Below are 20,665 nucleotides of genomic sequence, written 5' to 3'. Positions count from 1 at the left end.
TATAGGTGTGATAAATTAGAATAAAACATATTTTTATTTTTTATAACAAATTATAAAATACAGCATGTTATATGTATTAAGATTAATTAATTTTTAGTTCTTAGGATTATCTGTTAGGTCAAAAGCCTAAAATATTATTTAACTTGCTTATAATTATATTATATTAATTTATAATACTCCTCCGGTCCTTATTATAAGACCCAATTTGACTTTTTATTTGGTCCTAATTATAAGACCCAATCCATTTTCTCTCTTATATTTATGCATTTTTTTCCAAGATAATCCTTCTAATAATGATAGTTTTAGCCAATATACTTAATTAGCAAGGATATTTTAGGAATAACAACACTTATTTATTATAAATAACCACCTTAACTTACTTCCTTAATCTCCTCAAATAAATCAATTGGGTCTTATAATTAGGACCGGAGGAGTATTATTTTATCATTTGACCATTTAAGAAAAATCCTATTTTTCAATACCCTTTATTATCTTTTTAAAATCCCTTGTTCTGCCTTATCCATTAAAATTCTTTTTTACACCAATTACATCATTCAAATAATCTAATTAAAATATCCTTTAATATTCCAAATTATTTTATCCTTTAGCTGTATCCATTATTATGTTATTATCCGTCTACCTTTTGGTATCCTTATTTTTTTGGGTTTTAAATCAGAGTTTCTAAAACATTCTTAGTTATAGTCGGTCTTATTTTCTTATAAATATCCTTTCTATATACAAATAAGTTGAGTATAGATATTATTTAATTTGTTTTGTGACAAGCATGACTTGTTGTTTTGTGTGGGCGTGATTCCAAATTCTTCGATTACGGTTACAGTCCATGAAATGAAATTTTAAAGCAACCGTTGATTGGAGAGCGGAAATTGAGGGTTGTGGGATTGCCGATAAAATGGAGAAGGCGATGAATATGTGCTCAGGCCAAAGCCAAATCTGCAATAGCCATTGAGACATTTGAATACATATATGAATGAGAACAACAGTGTTAATATCAGGCAACTGAAAATATAATTTATTAATTAAATGGCCTAAATTAAAATTTGATATAAATTTAAAAGGCCAAACGTATATATTTATCATAAAATTATTATTAATATTATAATATAACAGCAAAATAAAATCAAGTAGAGTTTTTTTCCCCAAAATTAAAAGAATTAATTTATTTGTAAGTTTATGTTTGACACACTTTGACAAAATCTTATAGGTATTTTTGCACATTTAAGTAATGACATTTTACGTGAATTTTGTTGATTTTTTTGCTTTGATTTTAGTCTAAGAGTACTTTTGCATATCTAAAAAGCATATGGTATTGGATGCATTTTTTTAGCTTTTATAAAGATTCACGAGTATTGTTATACCTTTATCCTAAATTAAATTCTTATCAATTTTTATTAAATCCAACACTATATTTCATTGTGTCAAATCTCCAATCTTGTCCTACCTTTTTTTTTTTTAATCTCCCTCCCCCCCAAAAAACATCTATAGAGGGGTCAAAACCCACAAGCCTCACATTCAAAAAGAATTTCAAGAAGGCGCATAGTGTCATTGGATTGGAAGGCTCACAATGAGTAATGATCCTTTGAAAGATGTAGCAATCAAGGAGCAGGACCATTACCGTCAGAATCTAACCCAAAAATGCGAATCGCAGCCGCCATGTGAGATCTGTCTCTATTGAAGCCCTTAAATTTGATTATTGCCATAAACATCAAAGACGCCAACCTTAAAAACTCAAAAAGATAAGAAAAAGCGAGAATTTCGATTAAGGACCGCAGATGGAAATTAATATTAAACAGCCCCTAAAAAATCTGAAATTTCACTGCACGACTAAAGGACCAAACTGAATTAATTTAAGAAAGGAAAAAACATTCTTGCCCCTCAAACTATGACTCTGAAGCTCTTCCTTCTTTTTTTCTTAAAATTGTCGATAACCCAACCTTTTCTCTCTCTCACTCTCTAAAAAATCCAGATCTTTTGCTGTCTTCACTGTTCCGATAAAGAGAGCCTTCACCGTCACTACTATTCCAGTATGGAGTGCATTCACTGTCGGTGTTGTCTTGGCAACAAAAGCCTTTGCATCGCCATAATCTCTCTCTCTCTCTCTCTCTATTTCTGTATAGTGGGTTTAGTTTGGGTCGTTTTAAAATTCTGAACCTTATAATACTGCAAAATCTTTCTCCATTTCTTCTATTTTAGATTTTATGGGTTTGGTTTGGGTTGTTCTGAAATTCTAAATTAGTGAGAAATTTTTTTACTACTCAGATTTGAGATAAAATTATACAGTTGGTTGATTTTAGATTCACACCGTTGAAGATTGAGAGTAAGTCTTTTATTTCCTATCATGAATTGTATTATAAATTTGCAAATTCCACTTTTCCAGAAAAAATAGTGATTTGGTGCTGTGAAAACTCGTATTTTTATTGTGAATTCACAAATTCATGTTGCAAACATCTATTGTGTTTAATTATTGAAAATTGATTGAAACTAATACTTGAATGATGTGCAATAACATGTCATATATAACTAGCGGTGGAATTAAATGTATATGAGCTCATTGATTATTGAGTTTTTATTGTTGCACCTGTGTGAATGTATTAATTGTTCTTATCTTTGTGCCATAGGAACAACACACTGTACTAAAGTCTGAGTTGTTGTGGAGGCTCACTACTTATAGAAAAAATACGAAGTCAGTGCTGTTGTGAAACTGCTTCAACCAATAAAGACACACAAAAAAAATGATGACATAGCAATTGTTATATTTCTATCCGAGATGTAATTTAAACTACTTTAGAATGTGTTCAAATTTGTGTATAGAGAATTTGTACAATTTCAGGTTCGGGAATATATATTATGAGTATGTTTGATGTCAATTAATTCTAATCTTTTGGTTATCCCTATTAGTTTATAAGTATATGATGTACTATTGACAAATGAAATTAGAGAATTTGCAGCAAGGATACATTGCTTAACAGCTTTATGTTTTAGAAATGTGGCTGTCATATTGACAATTGAAATTAAAAAATTTGCAAGAAAGAAATGTATATTAACAACAAAAACACGTCCATTTGTAAGTGAACTAGTTGAATTGAAGAAGATGAACATAATAATTTACAAGTCTAGAAGGGACCATTTACAAGTGGAATTAAACAATTTACGACACAAATACGCCCATTAATAATAGAAATAGGTCCATTTGCAAGTGAATTTATTTAATTCATAAACACAACAATTCACAAGTCTTTGAGCGATAGTTCATAAGTGGAATTAGAAAACTTGGGACTCGATTACGCCCATTAACAACATAAATACGTCCATTTGCAAGTGAATTTATTTCATTCATAAAGTTGAACAAAATAATTCACAAGTCTGAGAGCGATGGTTTACAAGTAGAATTAGGACATTTGCAATATAGATACACCCATTAATAACATAAATACATTTATTTGCAAGTGGATTAATTTGTTCTGCATTTACATATTTGTCAGCCAATTTCAGTACAGTACTTCATATATCGTTTTGCTTTCTAAAGTTTTCACAGATTCGCCTCTTGCATGGAAGATGCCAAATAATTGCTTTTCACTGTTGCTAGCCATATATGATACGTTGCTGCATATCATTCAAGTATTAGTTTCAATCAGTTTTCAATAATTAAACACAGTAGACGTTTGCTACAAGAATATGCAAATTCACAACAAAAATACGAGTTTTCATAGCATCAAATCACCATTTTTTGGAGAAGTGGAATTTGCAAATTCATAATACAATTCATGATAGGAAATGAAGGACTTACTCTCAATTTTCAACGGTGTGAATCTAAAATCAACCCAATGTATAATTTTATCTCAAATCTAAGTAGTAAAAAAATTTCTCACTGATTCAGAATTTTAGAACAACCCAAACCAAGCCCATAAAATCTATAATAGAAGAAATAGAGAAGGATTTTATAGTATTATAAGGTTCAAAACTTCAGAACAACCCAAACTAAACACACTGTACAAAGAGAGAGAGAGAGAGATTATGACGACGTGAAGGCTCTTGTTACTAAGACAGCACCGACGGTGAATGTACTCCATACTAGAATAGTAGTGACAGTAAAGGCTCTCCTTATCGGAACTATGAAGACAGCAAAAGATCTAGATTTTTCAAAGAGTGAGAGAGAGGAACGGTTCGGTTATCGACAATTTTAAGAAAAAGAGGAGGAAGAGTTTCAGAGTCACAGTTTGAGGGGCAAGAATATCTTTTCCTTTCTTAAATTAATTTCAGTTTGGTCTTTTGAGACTGCAGTGAAATTTCATATTTTTTTGGGGATTGTTTAATGTTAATTACCATCTACGGTCTTTAATCAAAATTTTCCCAAAAATGATAAACATCAATAAGACGAACATCTCCTCCCCTTGCTAGAGTGGGGGAGGGAGATTCCATGGAAGATATTTGCTCAACCGACAAGAAAAATGCTTCCACTGCCTCAAAAATTCGAGAGGGGAGAGAGAGAGAGGGGGGGGGGGCACGAAGTAGTTAGCTAGTTATCCCCCCCTCCCCCGGATTATACATATATGAACTTTTTACTAATTCATCATGATTAAAAAAGTAGTTAAATCAATTTAATACAATTAGCATGTCAAATATTTGTATTACACTTGTACAATTGTTCTTCTCATTTAATGGAGTGTTTTGAGTCTTAACGATCAATAATGACTTTTTGCCAAAAAAAAAATTGTGCATTACTAAGTAGGGGTATTTTTAATAAAAAAAAAATTTAATGTCGAAAATATATTCTATATAAAATATCACGATAAGATGTTCAAAAGGGAATAATTATATGCTAATGTTCGCGATTCTTATTAAGAATTATGTAGAGGCTAGAATCAGCACCTCTTTTTTCATAATTGTTTCTGGCTAATCTTAGAAGTAAAATTTTAATCTTTTTTATATTTAACCCCGGGGGGGTTTTTTTTGAAATATAACGACTACAGATACATCAAAATGCTCTAACATAACTGTATTGAATGTGATTCTTAATAATAATAAAAATTCCAGTGATATATATATATATATATATATATATATATATTGCCACTTGGAAAGAGATATGAAAGGGTTCGGTGTGACTTAATTCTGAACCTGGATTCTCCTTTCTGGATGCACTTTCTTTATATTATTTTGACAAGGAGGCTAAGTTGTTCGGCCAAAAGACAGAAAAAGAAGGCTAATTGAAATTTTATTTGAGGATGGAATTTAAAAAGTGAAAACATTTTTAGTATAAAATATTTAAATCATTCCAAATACTTTCTAGATAACAGTATAAAAAATTATTAGATGGATTTTCAATATTATTTTTAAAAGAATAATAAATGAAAATATCTCAAAACATTTGAATATTATATCATAAACTATAGAATAAAATATAACAACATCGCGTTTCTGTTGCTAAAATTACACAAAGATCCATTTCTATTGTCAGAATGTACGCTTTAATCCAATTTCAATACCGTGAGGAATATTTTGTTAAAAATTCTCAATTTTATTATGTGCAAATATAAACTAAAATTTAAAATTATTAATTCATCATTTGTGATCTAGTTGCCTGCTTACCCCACTTCCAATTTAAAGAACTTTAAATAATTAATTATAGTAATATTTAAATAATTTTAATAAAATAATTGTTTTCAAATTCATAAAATTTAAAGAAAAATAATTATGAATTACAGTGACTAATTTATTATTTATTATATTAAATTCCTACTTCATTAAGTTTCATTATAAAATTTTATTTAAGGTTTTTTTTTGTACAAACATGTCTGAAATATTATCTTTTTTTTTCTTTGGTGAATGTCTGAAATATTATCTTAAATTAAAGAAACTTCTCTAAAAAAAACAAAGTCAATTCTGTAATTTTTTTTTTAGCTTTTTTACCAGATAATTATATTTTATAAGCTTTAACTTCAATGCCATTTTTCTTTTGGTACAATCAATGTCATTTTCTTTCAACTTCCAAACCTGCCATCAAGCGTGGTGACTGGGGAGCTTGTGTCTGTTGTGGCACAGGGGGGGAAAAAGGCTTGGGGGCTTTGTACACGTTGTCAATGGAGAGAGAGTCCCATATCAGTCTCCCTGAATTTTCATCATGCGCCTACTCTTCTTTGAAGCTTCCGTGTACAATACTTTGGATTGCGTCAAACCTTCGTTTTTCTAAAGCGTAGGTAAACTCTCCCTTTTTGGCTTTAAAGAAATCTCGCCTTTGTCGATTATACGTTTCTTCAATTCTTGTCCCATGGAGGCTCAGAGCCATCATCGATATTTGGTCAGTCTTGCGATGTGCTAACATTAATTTTATGCTATTAATCGCAACTATCTTATTGAAGAAATAAGAATTAAGAACTTTCGCAGTTTTTTTCTGTGCTAAACTGCAATTCTTTTGGTATCTGTTCTAATCCGGTTGAAGTTGATCCTCCTTACCATAATCCCATTTCCATTTCTCAAACGATCTATCTACTTTGCATCATCAAAAGTAGAGTTCTGTAGTTTTTTCTTTTGTTTTTTTTGAGCTGAGAGTTCTGTAGTTTAATCATGGATAATTCTGCGTCTTCATCACCACACCGGTACCCAAGCCCCTATGGATACCATAGTAGCCCTCCTCCTCCTTATCCACCTCCAGCTTCAGATCCAACGGCACCTCCTCCTTACCCTTATGCATTCAATCATTCACATTCCTTCAACCATCCCTATCCCCCACCTCCTGCACCATTTGATCATAGCCGTTACCCTCCACCACCAGACTATAGCCGGCCCCCTCCACCGCCGGATTATAGCTATACTAGTCCACCATCTGACTTTAATTATCCCCCTCCACCACCGTATTCTGCTCCTCTTCCTTATCCTTATCCATACCCCATTCCTTCAGGGATTCATAACACCCCTCAGCCTCCCCACCTTCATAGTTTTCAGTATGGATCATCTCATTATCCTCCCCAACAAACCGAGGCAGGTCCATATCCCCAGAGTCAATCTCTTTCCCATTCACGTGCAAATAGCTTCTCTGGTTCTCCCCAGCATGAGAGAATGAGTTCTGCTGGGGAAATATCGTTGCAAAGTAGTCATAGTTTCAGTCCTTCTAGGACTTCTGCATACCCACCTTTGGATGATCTTATGGGAAAAGTTAGCTTGTCTGATAGCCAGCCAACCGCTCCTGCATCACCCCCTGCACCTGTAGGGCAGCAACTGGCACATTCCGTTTCAGTTCCCCACCAAGATAAGAGAGAGGAATTTTATGGTTATCCCAATAACTCATTCTCTGGATGTGGATCTTCCTACTCTGGTCGGATCGATTCATCTAAACTGTCATCTTATTCAGGCTCATTTAATGATTCGAGGCATAGTCAGAGCTTGCAGATTGTTCCATCACGGAATAAAGGGTCATTGAAAGTTTTGCTCCTACATGGAAATTTAGATATATGGGTTCTTGAAGCCAAAAATCTTCCAAATATGGACATGTTCCACAAAACTTTAGGGGATATGTTTGGTAAATTACCAGGAAATATGGGCAACAAAATTGAGGGAACTATGAGTAAGAAGATTACTAGTGATCCTTATGTAACAATTTCAGTATCCAATGCTGTAATTGCAAGGACTTTTGTGATTAGCAACAGTGAGAATCCTGTTTGGACTCAACATTTTCATGTTCCTGTTGCACATAATGCTGCTGAAGTGCACTTTGTTGTTAAAGACAGTGATGTGGTAGGTTCACAGTTCATTGGCACTGTATCAATTCCTGTGGAACAAATATACTCAGGGGAAAGAATAGAAGGGACCTATCCCGTGCTGAATAATAATGGGAAGCCTTGTAAGCCAGGTGCTGTCTTGAGCTTATCCATTCAGTACATCCCAATTGAGAGACTGAGCATTTATCACCAAGGCGTTGGAGCAGGACCAGAATACGCTGGAGTTCCTGGCACTTATTTTCCTTTAAGGAAAAGTGGAACTGTCACTCTATATCAAGATGCCCATGTTCCAGATGGCTGCCTCCCTAATGTCATACTTGACCAAGGGATGTATTATGCACATGGAAAATGTTGGAGAGACATTTTTGATGCCATACGTCAAGCTCGGCGTTTGATTTATATTACAGGATGGTCAGTATGGCACAAAGTTCAGTTGGTAAGGGATGTTGGTAATCCATCAGGTTATGCACTGGGCGACCTTCTAAGGACCAAGTCACAGGAAGGAGTCAGAGTGCTTCTCCTTATTTGGGATGATCCTACATCGAGGAACATTTTAGGTTATAAAACAGTGAGTAATGCAATTGTCTGCATGTGCACATGGTTACTGAATCTTGTTACATTACATCATTTAATATTTTTTGGGACTATTTGATTAATTTTGAATGTGTTTCTTAATTAATTCCCCCTACTAATTTATTTTTGTGTTTCATTGGTTGATGGAGGCCCTGACTAGTCAATAACTGAGATAATAAATTAATGTCATTACAACTTTTTTGAATTTGAATTAGAGATACTTTGTTTAGTGTTGTAATATTCTCAAACTAGGATAATCTGCTTTTATCTGTTATGAAATTGATAACAACATTACTAGTTAAATTGTCATTGCTCTTCTCTATATGCTTAAAATAATAATTAAATCACATTGACCCATATTGAGGTTTCCAAATGTTACATTCCTTTTATCAGACCATTGATTCCTTCCAAATGGAAATCAAATATACAAAAAAAGAAGATTTTCATTGCTTTTTAAATAAGAGATCATGTATTTGTAAATAGAACAAAAACCAGGCAAGTCGTTGTTATTTGCTCAAACAAATAATTAACTTGTGTGCTGTATTAATATCCTTTTATCTTTAAGTGAGATAAAATTCTTGAACCAGTACTTAAGACTTATGTTGTCATATATTTTGGTTAGAAGGATGATTTGCTTATATGCTCAAAGTTTTTCTGTTTTTCACTTAGGATGGTGTCATGGCAACTCATGATGAAGAAATTCGACGATTTTTCAAACACTCTTCGGTTCAAGTGCTCCTTTGTCCACGCATTGCGGGAAAACGGCATAGCTGGGTGAAGCAAAGGGTTAGCTTTGATGTTTGTTTTGCGGATTGATTAACTTATGTTGATTTACCCAATTGAATTTATTTTTAAGTCATTGTGTCATTCTTTGAGACTGCATCATTGGCATTCTATTGCTGATTTGTTGCTGGCAATTGTAAATTTTTGAACATGCATACTTGACTGCTGATAATGTGGCTCTATTTTGGAGCTTTCCCAATTCTAAACTATAACCCTTAGCAATGATGATTGCAAGGAAAACATATTGCTTCCCTTTTTTTTTTTCCTTGTGATTATTCCTGAAATATTCTGAACCATAAACTTTGGGCCATCTCTAGGTCAATCTTCATGTAAAAATGAAAAAAGAGAGAGAGAAGGGGACCACAACCATCTCTAGCTTAATCTTCATGTAGAAATTGAAAAAAAAAAAAAAACAGAGAGAGAAAGAGGCCACACTTCTATGTCCTTTTTTTTATCTATCAAAGAAGGGTTAAGGGACAAATTTACTTCAGAAGTTTTCACTCAAGAGCACTGGGCAGCTCGAAGTTTTTTTGGATGTAAATTTGTCCAGAAATTTAAAATTGTAGCAATGTTGTCCCCTCCCATTAGAAATGTTAACGATCAATGTCACTATCTTAACAGTCAACATTAGTTTTTTAATGAAATGGGGCAATATTGCTATGATTTTAAACTTCTAGGGCAAATTTGGAGCCATAAAACCTTCCGGGTGCTCAGTGCTCTTGAATGAAAACTTTCGGGACAAATTTGCACCATAACTGATCAGAGAATAAATTAGAAATATTCCGTTCATGCCGCTCCTTGATAGACAAGGAGTGTGGTGTACACCAGTACTCAAGCTATGTATGCGTGGTGTGCTTAGGATATAGTGCATGTTGGCTCTCTAACGAGAAAATTAATATAAATTGAATAAATGTCCTCCTTTAAACTGACTTTGAATCATAATGTCGTTCACATTCCCACATTATTCTTTATTCTCAAAAAATTGCCCTTTTCATTTTTATTATTATAATAATAATAATAATAATAATAATAATTAATTATAATGATAAACACAGATGATAATAAGAATTGTTATAAATATTATTATAGCTTTCATTTTTATGATTCTTGTTAGCTGATCCTAAAAATTGTCATATGTCGTTATTGGATATCCAAATTTTTAGTGAATGAAAAACTGAATTGTTGCATAATCTGATAACTTGTTTAAGCTAAAGTCCTATTATGCTTTTGCATACATTGGCTCATACTTGAAATCAGTTTTCTTCTTTCTTTTTAACACCCCCCCCCCCCAAAAACACCCAGGCGGTGCTTGATCCTTTGAAAATGTATGATGCACTACTGATGTCATGTCCATTGTCTTCAATTTATGGTGTATTTATTTATCAATGACAAGTATTGGAATTTGGGATTAAGTTAGACTATGACTGCGTACGCAAGCCTGATTTCAGATAGTTGAATTTGGGGAACGAGGGATAATTAAGAGAGAATTCATAGAGCATATATCCGTGCAGGAATGTCTATGAGGATATTTTAGCAAAAGTTTAACCAGGATTGCTTGGTTGGATACTATAAACTCATGCTAGAGAGTTGAGACAGAGACGGTTGTTGTAGGAGAATTCTTTTAAAAATGAAATAAAGAGCCAAGTGGATGCCAATCTGGAGAGACAGATGAGAAATACTACTTCCGGTTCTTAATATAAAACCTCATTTGACTTTTATTTTGGTTCTAAATATAAGATCCGAATCTACTTTGTCTATCATATTTATGTATTTTTTCCCAAGATAGCCCTTGTAATAATAGTAGTTCTAGCAAATACACTTAATTAATAAGGATATTTTAGGAAAGACAACACCTATTTATTACAAATAACTAACTTAACTTCTTTCCTTAATCTATTCAAATTAGTCAACTAGCTCTTATATTTAGGACCAGAGGTAGTATAACTCATTTGTGAATGTCAGTTTGGTTTTTGGATGGGGATTCTTGTCATGAAGCTCAAGCCTTATAAAAAGCAAGGTCCTATTATTATCCTCTTTGTTTTACCCGATTTTACTTGGAAATCTACAGCAATTGACTGTTTCTATTTTTGTAGAATGTGTTCTCAGTGAATTCAATTTCGTATTTTTAAGAATTATGGCAGGGTCCTCTCTGGTGGTTGTTGTGTTATCTCTTGTGTTAATTGTTATAACATTCTTCTGCAATTTGGGTTTCATAGTTTTACATTGAACTTTGACAATCAGGAAACCAGTACTATATATACGCATCACCAGAAAACTGTAATTGTTGATGCTGATGCTGGAAATAATAGAAGAAAAATTATAGCATTTGTTGGTGGACTTGATTTGTGTGATGGGCGATATGATACTCCCCACCATCCTATTTTTAGGACGCTCCAGACACTGCACAAGGATGACTATCATAACCCTACTTTCACGGTGAGTCTCTTATCTTCTCTTAGCAATGTTTGCAAGATCAAGTCAAGACTAGCTAAAATTTTTCATCAAGAGCACAAAGCAAGTAGTGAGTAGGACCATAGTAAAAAAGAAGTCAAAGCTTCATATTCGATATTTGGATGATTCTTTAGTATATTGTGCCACACAAGGAGAAGACTAGCTACACTCTCTAAGGAAGAAAATAACGCAGGAAATGAAAGAAAATGATGAAATTCTAAAAAGAAGAACTTCTACTTTGGCTTTGTCAATAGATTTCATTGCTTGTCCATGGACAGTCTCTTTAAAGAGTTCTCCTCCTCTCATGAACTAGCTGGTAGCCTGGTGCTTTACGTATCCTCTCTTTTGTTTTGGGGGGGGGGGGGGAGCTTTTCTTTTCAATGAAATTCTAGATGTCAGAAAACCATGCTTTCCCATCATCTAGGTCGTCTCATTTGGGTGCTACAAGACTATCGTCCTGCTTCTTACCTTTTCCCAGTCTCTCCATTTCTTTTGTCAAATCATCATCTTAAGGCCCCTCTATCCCATGGGAGTTGATCGATCCTCATAACTTGCTACACTTCCAGATAGGGCCCTCAGGTACCCCGAGATCACCCTGAGGGGTGTCTTTATGGACCGATGAATCCTGAGGTTTTTTCCCTGCCAATCCATCTTTGACTTTGCTTTTAAAGTCCTTGATTTCATTGAAGCTGGAATTGGTCACGGGGCAACCTTCAGCTCTTATGGAATCACGCAAATAAGGGAGATAAATGGGACATAGCCATCAATACCCAGCAAAATATCAGCACATGAAATGCAATGAATCTGTGGTATTAATCACTTATTGCACACAATTTTCCAACAAATTTCAATCACAGAGGAATCCGTAGCTTGAATCCAATATGATATGGTTCTAAAATTGTAATGTTTGAATTAAGCAGACCAATTTATTCCTCTTAGAAGGGTTGTTATGTGACAGGGTAATGTTGGTGGTTGTCCACGGGAACCATGGCACGACTTGCATTCTAGAATTGATGGTCCAGCAGCATATGATGTTTTGACCAACTTTGAGGAGCGCTGGTTAAAAGCTTCAAAACCTCATGGGATAAAAAAGCTGAGAAGTTCATATGACGATGCTTTGCTTAGGCTGGAAAGAATTCCGGACATTATTGGCATGTCTGATGCTCTTAGTGCTAAAGATAATGACCCTGAAACTTGGCATGTTCAGGTAGTTTGTCTTTTATCAATATCAGATATTTAATTCTTCCGTGAACACTTAGTTGCTCAATATAGTTACTTTAAGAAAATCATTCATTCTGTATTTTTCGCTTGATTTGGAATACCAGATATTTCGATCAATTGACTCAAATTCCGTAAAGGGATTTCCAAAGGATCCAAAAGATGCGACTAGCAAGGTGAGTTAAGCCTCTCTTTTCAGTGCTTAGAACCATCAATCAATCCATCAGATTCGAACCACTTTCTGGGTGAACTTGTAAAGGTTCAACTTTACTTTGTTTTCGCAGAACTTAGTTTGTGGAAAGAATGTGTTGATCGACATGAGCATCCATACAGCATATGTGAAGGCCATTCGTGCTGCACAGCACTGCATATATATAGAGAATCAATATTTCATTGGGTCTTCATACAATTGGAGTCAACATAAAGACCTTGGTATGTGACTTTTGCATCAGTGTTGCTGTTACCTTGCATATTTCACCTGATCATCCAATAATATGCTGAAAATTTTTGGAAACTGCAAATGAATTGAGTAGCCTACAGCTACAAGTACAAAGCAGGACAAGATACTTTACCTTTAAAATGCATTTTGCCTCGTAGTGATACATTATATACAACTAACAGCTTCCTAAGCTGCACTTAGATCTCAGAAGATTTTTTTTTTTTATTTTAATAAATTTTCCCGTTCATTGCAAGCCTTCGTTCAGTGTATCTTGTTAAAACCTTCAAGTAAAAGATATGGAACGGTGAGGGAGAATGGAAGAGAACAATCTATAATTTAATAAGCTTTTTTAAAAATAATATCTTAAGTAGGATATTTAAATCATATTTAAATGAGTTTTAGTTTGGATTAGGAATTATAGGATTTAGTCAATTATCTTATTTTATTTTATCTAGGATTGGTTTATACTACTATAAACCAATCCTAGATAAAATAAGATGAGATAATTGACTAAACTAGAAATGAGATCTTATAATTAAGACCGGGGGTAGCATTGTTATTTTAAATAGTTGCACCTAGGGCTCTAGCCTTAGGGTTTCCACAACTACTAGATCATGAATCTTGAAAGGAATGAGAATTTCACATCGGTGTTTAAAAATCCGGAGTCAAAGGCCTTGGAGTTTTATGATTGGGAGTAGGTTGGGAAGCTTGAGAAAACATGTATGTAAATTCATCATGCTTCCATCCCTCCATGGTGTTTTCTTCTGGTGGAAGGAATTGAGGCAGTCATGGTTGTTCAGAATGTTCTCTCACCTTTTGGTCCCCTTCATTACTACCTCGTTCGTTGGAAAGGATATTCTGATTTTAGATTCTTAAATCTTGTCTTGTTGAAGTTATATCATCAGTTTTACTCTCCAAGGGAGAATTCTTTCAGGCAGGTGGGATGGAAGAGGAGGATCTACAGTTTAATTTATGTTTAACAATATTATTTAGGATTTTAATTAGAATATTTTGATTGAAATAAGCTTATTTTGTATTAGGATTTATCCTTCGTGCTATCTTATCTCTCATCTTATGTAGGATCAATAAAGATTACTATTATTTTAAATAGTTGTACCTCTCCATAAATAGCCTTAGGCTATGTTTGGTATGAGGTATTGAATTTTAAGGATTGGCAATGGGATTGGGAGGGGGCATAAATGTTAAAATTATGTTTGGTATGACATGGGATTAAATAAACAAACAATAGGGCCCAGATCTATCAAAAGACATAATTGCCCTCATCTTCAACTCTCGCTGCCTTTGATTGAACTGAAATGGAAGATGGGATACTCCATTCAAATAGATGAAATACTACAGTGAAAACCAACGTTAATCTGAAGAAGGAATGAAGATTGAAGAAGAAATATCCAGATTCGAACAAAAAATGATGGAGATGAAATTATGGATATCCCTCCCCTAACTTCCTAATCTAATTTTTCTGCATTCTTACTCTAACCCAATTCTCAATTTCCGAGCACGTTCCATTGCTTAAATAACTGAAAGGAGCTTCAAAATATATTCTTATTTAAGCCCCATTGCTTTGGTCTCATAGGATTAGTTATGACCAGCAGCAGCCAAATTTGCGGATCATACTCCAACATCGAAATTTAAACCGTATCCTTTGTCACCTTCACCTTCACCACATTTGCTGCCTTTTTGTACTACTGCTTCAAATTGAATTAGCAAATACCTCCGTGGAAAAAATCTCTAAAGACGTCTAATCTCCAAATTGGTGCCCTAATGATTGGAAGACATTGCCGAAGACATTTGTTTGATGGAGTCACAGGGGAGGACATTGCCAGAGAAGAATGTTGTTGAGGGGAAGACACTGCTGGACGACAATGGTGTTGATGGAGAAGGCGAGAATGGGTTGTTTATGGAGTGTGGCATTAAGCAAATTTTAGAAGGGTGTTTTGGTAAGTAAATTTTCAATCCTAGGATTAAACTTGCAATACCAAGGGGGGAGGTGGTATGGGTGAATCCCATATGTATGGGATTGAGCAATCCCAAGTAATGACAAGTACCTCATACTAAACACATTAAACTAAGTGATTCCCTAACCCAACCCCTCAATCCCACGTACTAAGCTAGACTTTAGGGTTTCCTCAATCACTAGACTCTTTTGGCCTATGGCAATAGTAGTGTCATTATTTGATGTTTGCTTCTCCCTCATTTTCACTCTATGCCTCCCTCCCGTTCTTCTTTCCTCTACCTTGTCCTACAGCAGGTGGTTAAGTGGGCATTGGGCAGCAAGGTTTGAAGGACTTCGTTGTTTAAGCACCAAGGAAATATGTTGATTACTGTGGACATGTGGAGGCTAAGAAGTGAACTTCTAGAAGAAGATTGATTAGGCTATTAGAGATATATATCGGGTTGAGAGAGAGAGAGAGAGAGAGAGAGATGGGTAGAACTTGAGTATTCATGAAGGAGATTTTAGTCCCTAGAAGCAATGTTCTAAAGTCAGATTGGTCATTGAACTGATCAAAATACCGGATCAAGGTTCAATGATCAAATCATAATCGCACTGTGGTAGAACCAATTAAATTGACATTACTATATTTTTGTTTGCATGTATGTATTAAAAATATTACTTAAATAACATATTTGATAATATAATGAGATGGAATATAAACAAAAAATAAAAAATGTTTAATAAATTTGTTAAAATCTTTTGATAATTCTTATCTTTAAAAATAATAATTTTATAATTTAAACCTTTGATGATTGTGTTCTTCAAATAATTAAATAATAGATGTAATTTTGTCATTAACCAGTACTGGATTCTTAGCATATCTATCTATGGTCCTTTTCTCCAATGGAATAAAAATGCTGCATTAATGAAGTCAATGAGGTTATCCATAAATTTATCTTATGGATCTCTTTGACACGTGAAATCATCATCCATTTCTTGTTATTGCAGGTGCTAATAATTTGATTCCAATGGAAATTGCGCTAAAGATTGCTGAAAAGATCAGGGCCAACGAAAGGTTTGCTGTTTATATTGTTATTCCAATGTGGCCTGAGGGTGTTCCCACTGGGGCTGCCACGCAAAGGATTCTATTTTGGCAGGTATGCTGCCGTTCACAATATGAAAGCCAATTATTGTACTTGGCAGGAATTTGATTGATTGTGCACATGATTAGACTGTTGTGTCATAACTTTACATTAGAAACAGCTTGAAGGAAGAAATACTTCCACTTGCCTTTTTTTTTTTTAAAAAAAATAATATCATGAAACCTAGAACCAAAAACTAGAAACTGCATTATCTGACGTTTTTGTAGCAAGAAATTTGCTTTATAACTGAGAAATATGGACAAAATTCTGCCAGAGAAACAGAGTAGCTCTTACAAAATAGATAATAAGAAGAAAATTAGAAAACTCTAGCTATTTCTGACGCTTGGAATTTCCCTATCATCTTACCAGCATTTCAAACACCCTTAGTCACTTTCTTCGTCCTTAAAGCTCTCCTGTAACTGTGACTGTAACAGAAGCACCAGACCCAACCATCCTAAAAGCAGTGCATTCCCTCTTTCCTGTTCTGCTCCAAAAATTCCAAGACAACTACCGTGGCATCTACCTGCACCCCTCTAGGCCTTCTAGAATATATCTTCTTAATTGGTGGTTAGTCTTCAATTAATGGCGTAAACTCTTTTCTTGATTGCAATTTGAACATGTTTTTTCTTTTCTTTTCTATTACAACTATGATGAAACTTCTAGATGCATACGCATCATTCTAGCTGTCCGTCTGTAGAATGTTTGAGATGTATAATGCAAGTCAAGTTTAAGATGCAAAAGAGAAGTAAAAAAGAGATTTTCACCAAAAAATAATAATAATAATAATAATAATAATAGGGAGAAGTAAAAAAGAGTTCTGAACACAATTTTTTTCCTTTCAAGTTCAGAGGGGCCTTTGACTATCAATTTCAACCATTACCAACACCAATTGTTTTTGTTGGCAAATGGCTTGCTAGATCTCCTCTACCAATTTACTGCTCTGCATAATTTCTAACCCCTCATTATAATGGCCACCTGGTGTTTTTTGTCTAAATTTATGCATGACAACTACTCTGGATGAAATTATCTTCTTAGTGATTTTTCGTAGTATATTAAACTTGGCGCCTGAGTCAGCAGTGCACTTTGGCTGCTGTAAGAATTTAGCTGTTAGTAGCCTTGGGAATTTTGTATTTATATGCAACCTTGGTGTGAGAAATATCCTTGTGGCCTCTAAAATTCAAAGTAAATAGAAGAACTACTTTTTCTGTTAATTTTTAAGAAGATAATGTTACTACGGTTATTGGTTTATTGGATTGTTAATCTGGAGTTACTATTTGATTGTGGCAGCATAAAACAATGCAAATGATGTATGAGACAATTTACAAGGCTTTGGTTGAGGCTGGGCTTGAAGAGGCATTCTCACCAGAAGACTACTTGAACTTTTTCTGTCTTGGCAATCGCGAGGTCAATGACACATATGGTAGTGATGCAATGCCTGGAAATCCTCCTCCAGCAAACAGTCCACAGGTATGAGTATTTTGCAGTTCTGCCTAGCGTACACCCTTCCACAATCCAAGCACTTCTTTTGCACTGCGAATTTTAGGATTAGTGTGCTTTTATCCCTAAACTTTTTTGAGGTGCAAATACACTAGTTAAATTGTTATTTTTGGAGGAATTATAAGTCTCAATTGGTTGACTTGTTAATCGTATTTGAAGATTTGATCATAATAATATTTAAGTATTAATATTTTAATTTTATTAAACAAAAATATTTTTTTTTAATTACTTAATGGGGCTATTTTGCCAGTAATGGTGATTCGATAATCACTTGATAGCCAGTCAAAATGGTATTTTGGTCTTCTACAACGATAAAAAATAGCATTAATCCCTTGGCATTTATTTGTGATTCTAGGGCCTTAATCCATTTTAATTTTCTTATAAATATTTATTTATAATTTTCTAGGGCCTTATCTGTAATTTTTGTTGTCCGCTAAAGATCAAAATAATGGGGGTGTAACGCAGTGGTAACATTGCACCTTTTTTAATACTTAAGGGTCATCGTTGCACTACCCTTGACTTTAGGATAATCAGTGTACCTCAAAAAAAAAAAAAAAAAAGGTTCAAGGATAAAAATACACGTTAACCTTGAATTTTTGGTACAACATTTTTAAGAAAAAAACTCCGTCAAACTGAGTTAATATAAAATTATAGATATACATCCATGTGTCTTCTGCTTTTTATTTCTTCACTGATATGACCTGAGTATAACCAGGCACTTCAAGTTTTTATATGGCATATTCTTGTGCTCTGTCGCAAATGGACTCCTAAATTCATTCTATACTGGTGCTAATTCCCAGGCACTAAGTCAAAGTAGCCGACGTTTCATGATTTACGTTCATTCAAAAGGCATGATAGTTGATGACGAGTATGTGATATTGGGATCTGCAAACATCAACCAGCGCTCTATGGAAGGAACAAGGGACAGTGAGATTGCTATGGGAGCTTATCAACCTCATTATACCTGGGCAAGAAGACATTCTTATCCTCGTGGACAGGTATATTTTATTGGCAATTAGTCATTTTAATGGCAAGCCATTTTTCATGTGACCATATTCTATCTTCACCCTAGGCATTCTGGCAAAGAAGTTGATCATAATTAAATATCTGATAGTCATAGGGAAATTCCCGAAGGTGCTGCTTAATAGAGAGACATGAAATATGAGCATGATGCATGATAAAGCCAATTTTTTATGGCAAGATAGCTTAATGCCATGAGAAGTAAATTAGGGTCGTATGTGCACTACCACGGTTATATTCTCAACTATCTGTGGACAGATTCTTATAATAGAAATATTTCATTGCTTGACGTCTCTAGACAAATTCTTCATGATAATGAAGCCACAAAGCTGGGTCTTGGGGTTGTCTTCTGATTCCTCTATGCCCTAAGAGTAGAAACGTAACTTTGTCTAGGGATATCATGCAATAAAATGTCTACCTATTGAACAATACTTCAATCAGCTTCTTTCTCTGGTATCAGGGAAAGTTACCAACTAAGTGTCTACTCTAGTTCTGATTGATGCAAAACAATCAAGTACGTACTGTGACTAGAATATCAGTGTTTTCTCATATGTGCTGTCAGGGATCCATTTAGAGTGAGAGAGGGAAGGTGAGGCCCAGTGGGATCTGCTTACCCTTCTCTCTATCCCCTCGCTAAATCTAAAAGGCCCTAGATCTGTATTTTCATTATGGGATTACGAAAGAACACATTAAGGTGGCATGTGGTATATAAAATATCCTATTTTCCCTAATATTTGGAAATCTGTATGTAAACTTTGACTAGTTAAGGTCAGTCAACTCAGATAGCTCCCCCACTTTTGGAGATTATGTTTCCTTGTACCTAACGCCACCTAAAAAACTTAATTATTTTGGTTTTAATTTGTTTTCCCTTCATACCACTTTGGTGCATTATGATTCCTGTACTTAGACCTGACTGCCATTCTTCATGAAACTGCACCATGTAGATCCATGGATATAGGATGTCGCTCTGGGCAGAACACACAGGAACAATTGAAAACTGCTTCTTGCAACCGGAGGGCCTGGAATGCGTCAGAAGAGTAAGAGCAATGAGCGAAATGAACTGGAAACGATTTGCAGCACCAGAAGTAACGGAGATGAAAGGGCACCTACTGAAATACCCGGTAGAAGTTGATCGAAAGGGAAAGGTTAGATCCCTCCCTGGCCATGAAAATTTCCCAGATGTTGGTGGCAAAATAACGGGGTCATTTCTAGCCATTCAGGAGAATCTTACCATTTGATGAATTTGAAAACATTCACTTCGTCCTCCTAGCCATTAGAATGAGATGGATGTAAGTTACAAAATAGAATATTTTATAGTTTCTGGGAAATAATTTACACCATAGAGGAGTTGACAATTCTTAAGTGCGTCATACTCGTTGAAAATACAGATACGGTGTACAGTTTTGTAACTTGGACTTTTTGGTTATTCTTTTGCTTTGCCGGGAGGAAAAAGCTAGAGCCTACTAGCCACATGTATTTCAGGTTAGATGGCTGGTTTTTGTTCATGTGAATATTGTAATAACAAGAACTATGGATGATTTTCTATAGATTACTCGTAAAATTTCTAATTGTTGCTCTTCGAATATTATGAAATATGGTTGGCCAAATAAATTATGATGTATTTTGTATGAATTGGCTCTTTTTTGGAGCACATTGTAATTGATTTTATTAGATGATCAACTGGTCCTGGTGATTAGTGAATACATCGTGATAGAGGTGATAATATAATGCGGGGATTGGTTGTAAAAGGATCTCTGGCGGGTTGTGTATTTTACCGACTGACCCCACCAACCCGTCACTTTTTTTTTAATTTTTTTTGTCTTTTGTTTCCTTTTAATGGAAACGATAAATAAAT

General features: G+C 34.5%; 1 protein-coding gene across 1 annotated transcript; it reads left to right on the top strand.

Moving 5' to 3' along the window:
- The first annotated feature begins 6,072 nt into the window (after positions 1–6,072).
- LOC114756395 (phospholipase D gamma 1-like) lies at positions 6,073–20,440 on the top strand. The gene is made up of 10 exons (XM_028945333.1): positions 6,073–8,301; positions 8,976–9,092; positions 11,331–11,525; positions 12,499–12,747; positions 12,866–12,934; positions 13,043–13,190; positions 16,160–16,308; positions 17,581–17,760; positions 18,591–18,788; positions 19,755–20,440. The coding sequence occupies exons 1-10, from the start codon at positions 6,583–6,585 to the stop codon at positions 20,046–20,048; spliced, it is 3,318 nt and encodes a 1,105-aa protein (XP_028801166.1). The 5' UTR covers positions 6,073–6,582; the 3' UTR covers positions 20,049–20,440.
- The last annotated feature ends 225 nt before the right edge of the window (positions 20,441–20,665 follow it).

The sequence above is a fragment of the Neltuma alba genome, unplaced genomic scaffold (assembly GCF_004799145.2).
Source record: "Neltuma alba isolate B1F8T4 unplaced genomic scaffold, ASM479914v2 tig00010392_pilon, whole genome shotgun sequence".
Classification (NCBI taxonomy): Eukaryota; Viridiplantae; Streptophyta; class Magnoliopsida; order Fabales; family Fabaceae; genus Neltuma; species Neltuma alba.
Note: the sequence above shows the minus strand (reverse complement) of the source record. Positions and strands in the feature narration are given on the sequence as shown.

What these genes read in the sequence shown, in the direction of transcription:
- LOC114756395 (XM_028945333.1), top strand. Translation starts at nt 6,583, where the DNA reads ATGGATAATTCTGCGTCTTCATCACCACACCGGTACCCAAGCCCCTAT. An exon ending in ATAGCTGGGTGAAGCAAAGG is followed by an intron (nt 9,093 to 11,330) that starts GTTAGCTTTGAT and finishes TTTGACAATCAG; the next exon opens with GAAACCAGTACTATATATAC. An exon ending in GAGTCAACATAAAGACCTTG is followed by an intron (nt 13,191 to 16,159) that starts GTATGTGACTTT and finishes TTGTTATTGCAG; the next exon opens with GTGCTAATAATTTGATTCCA.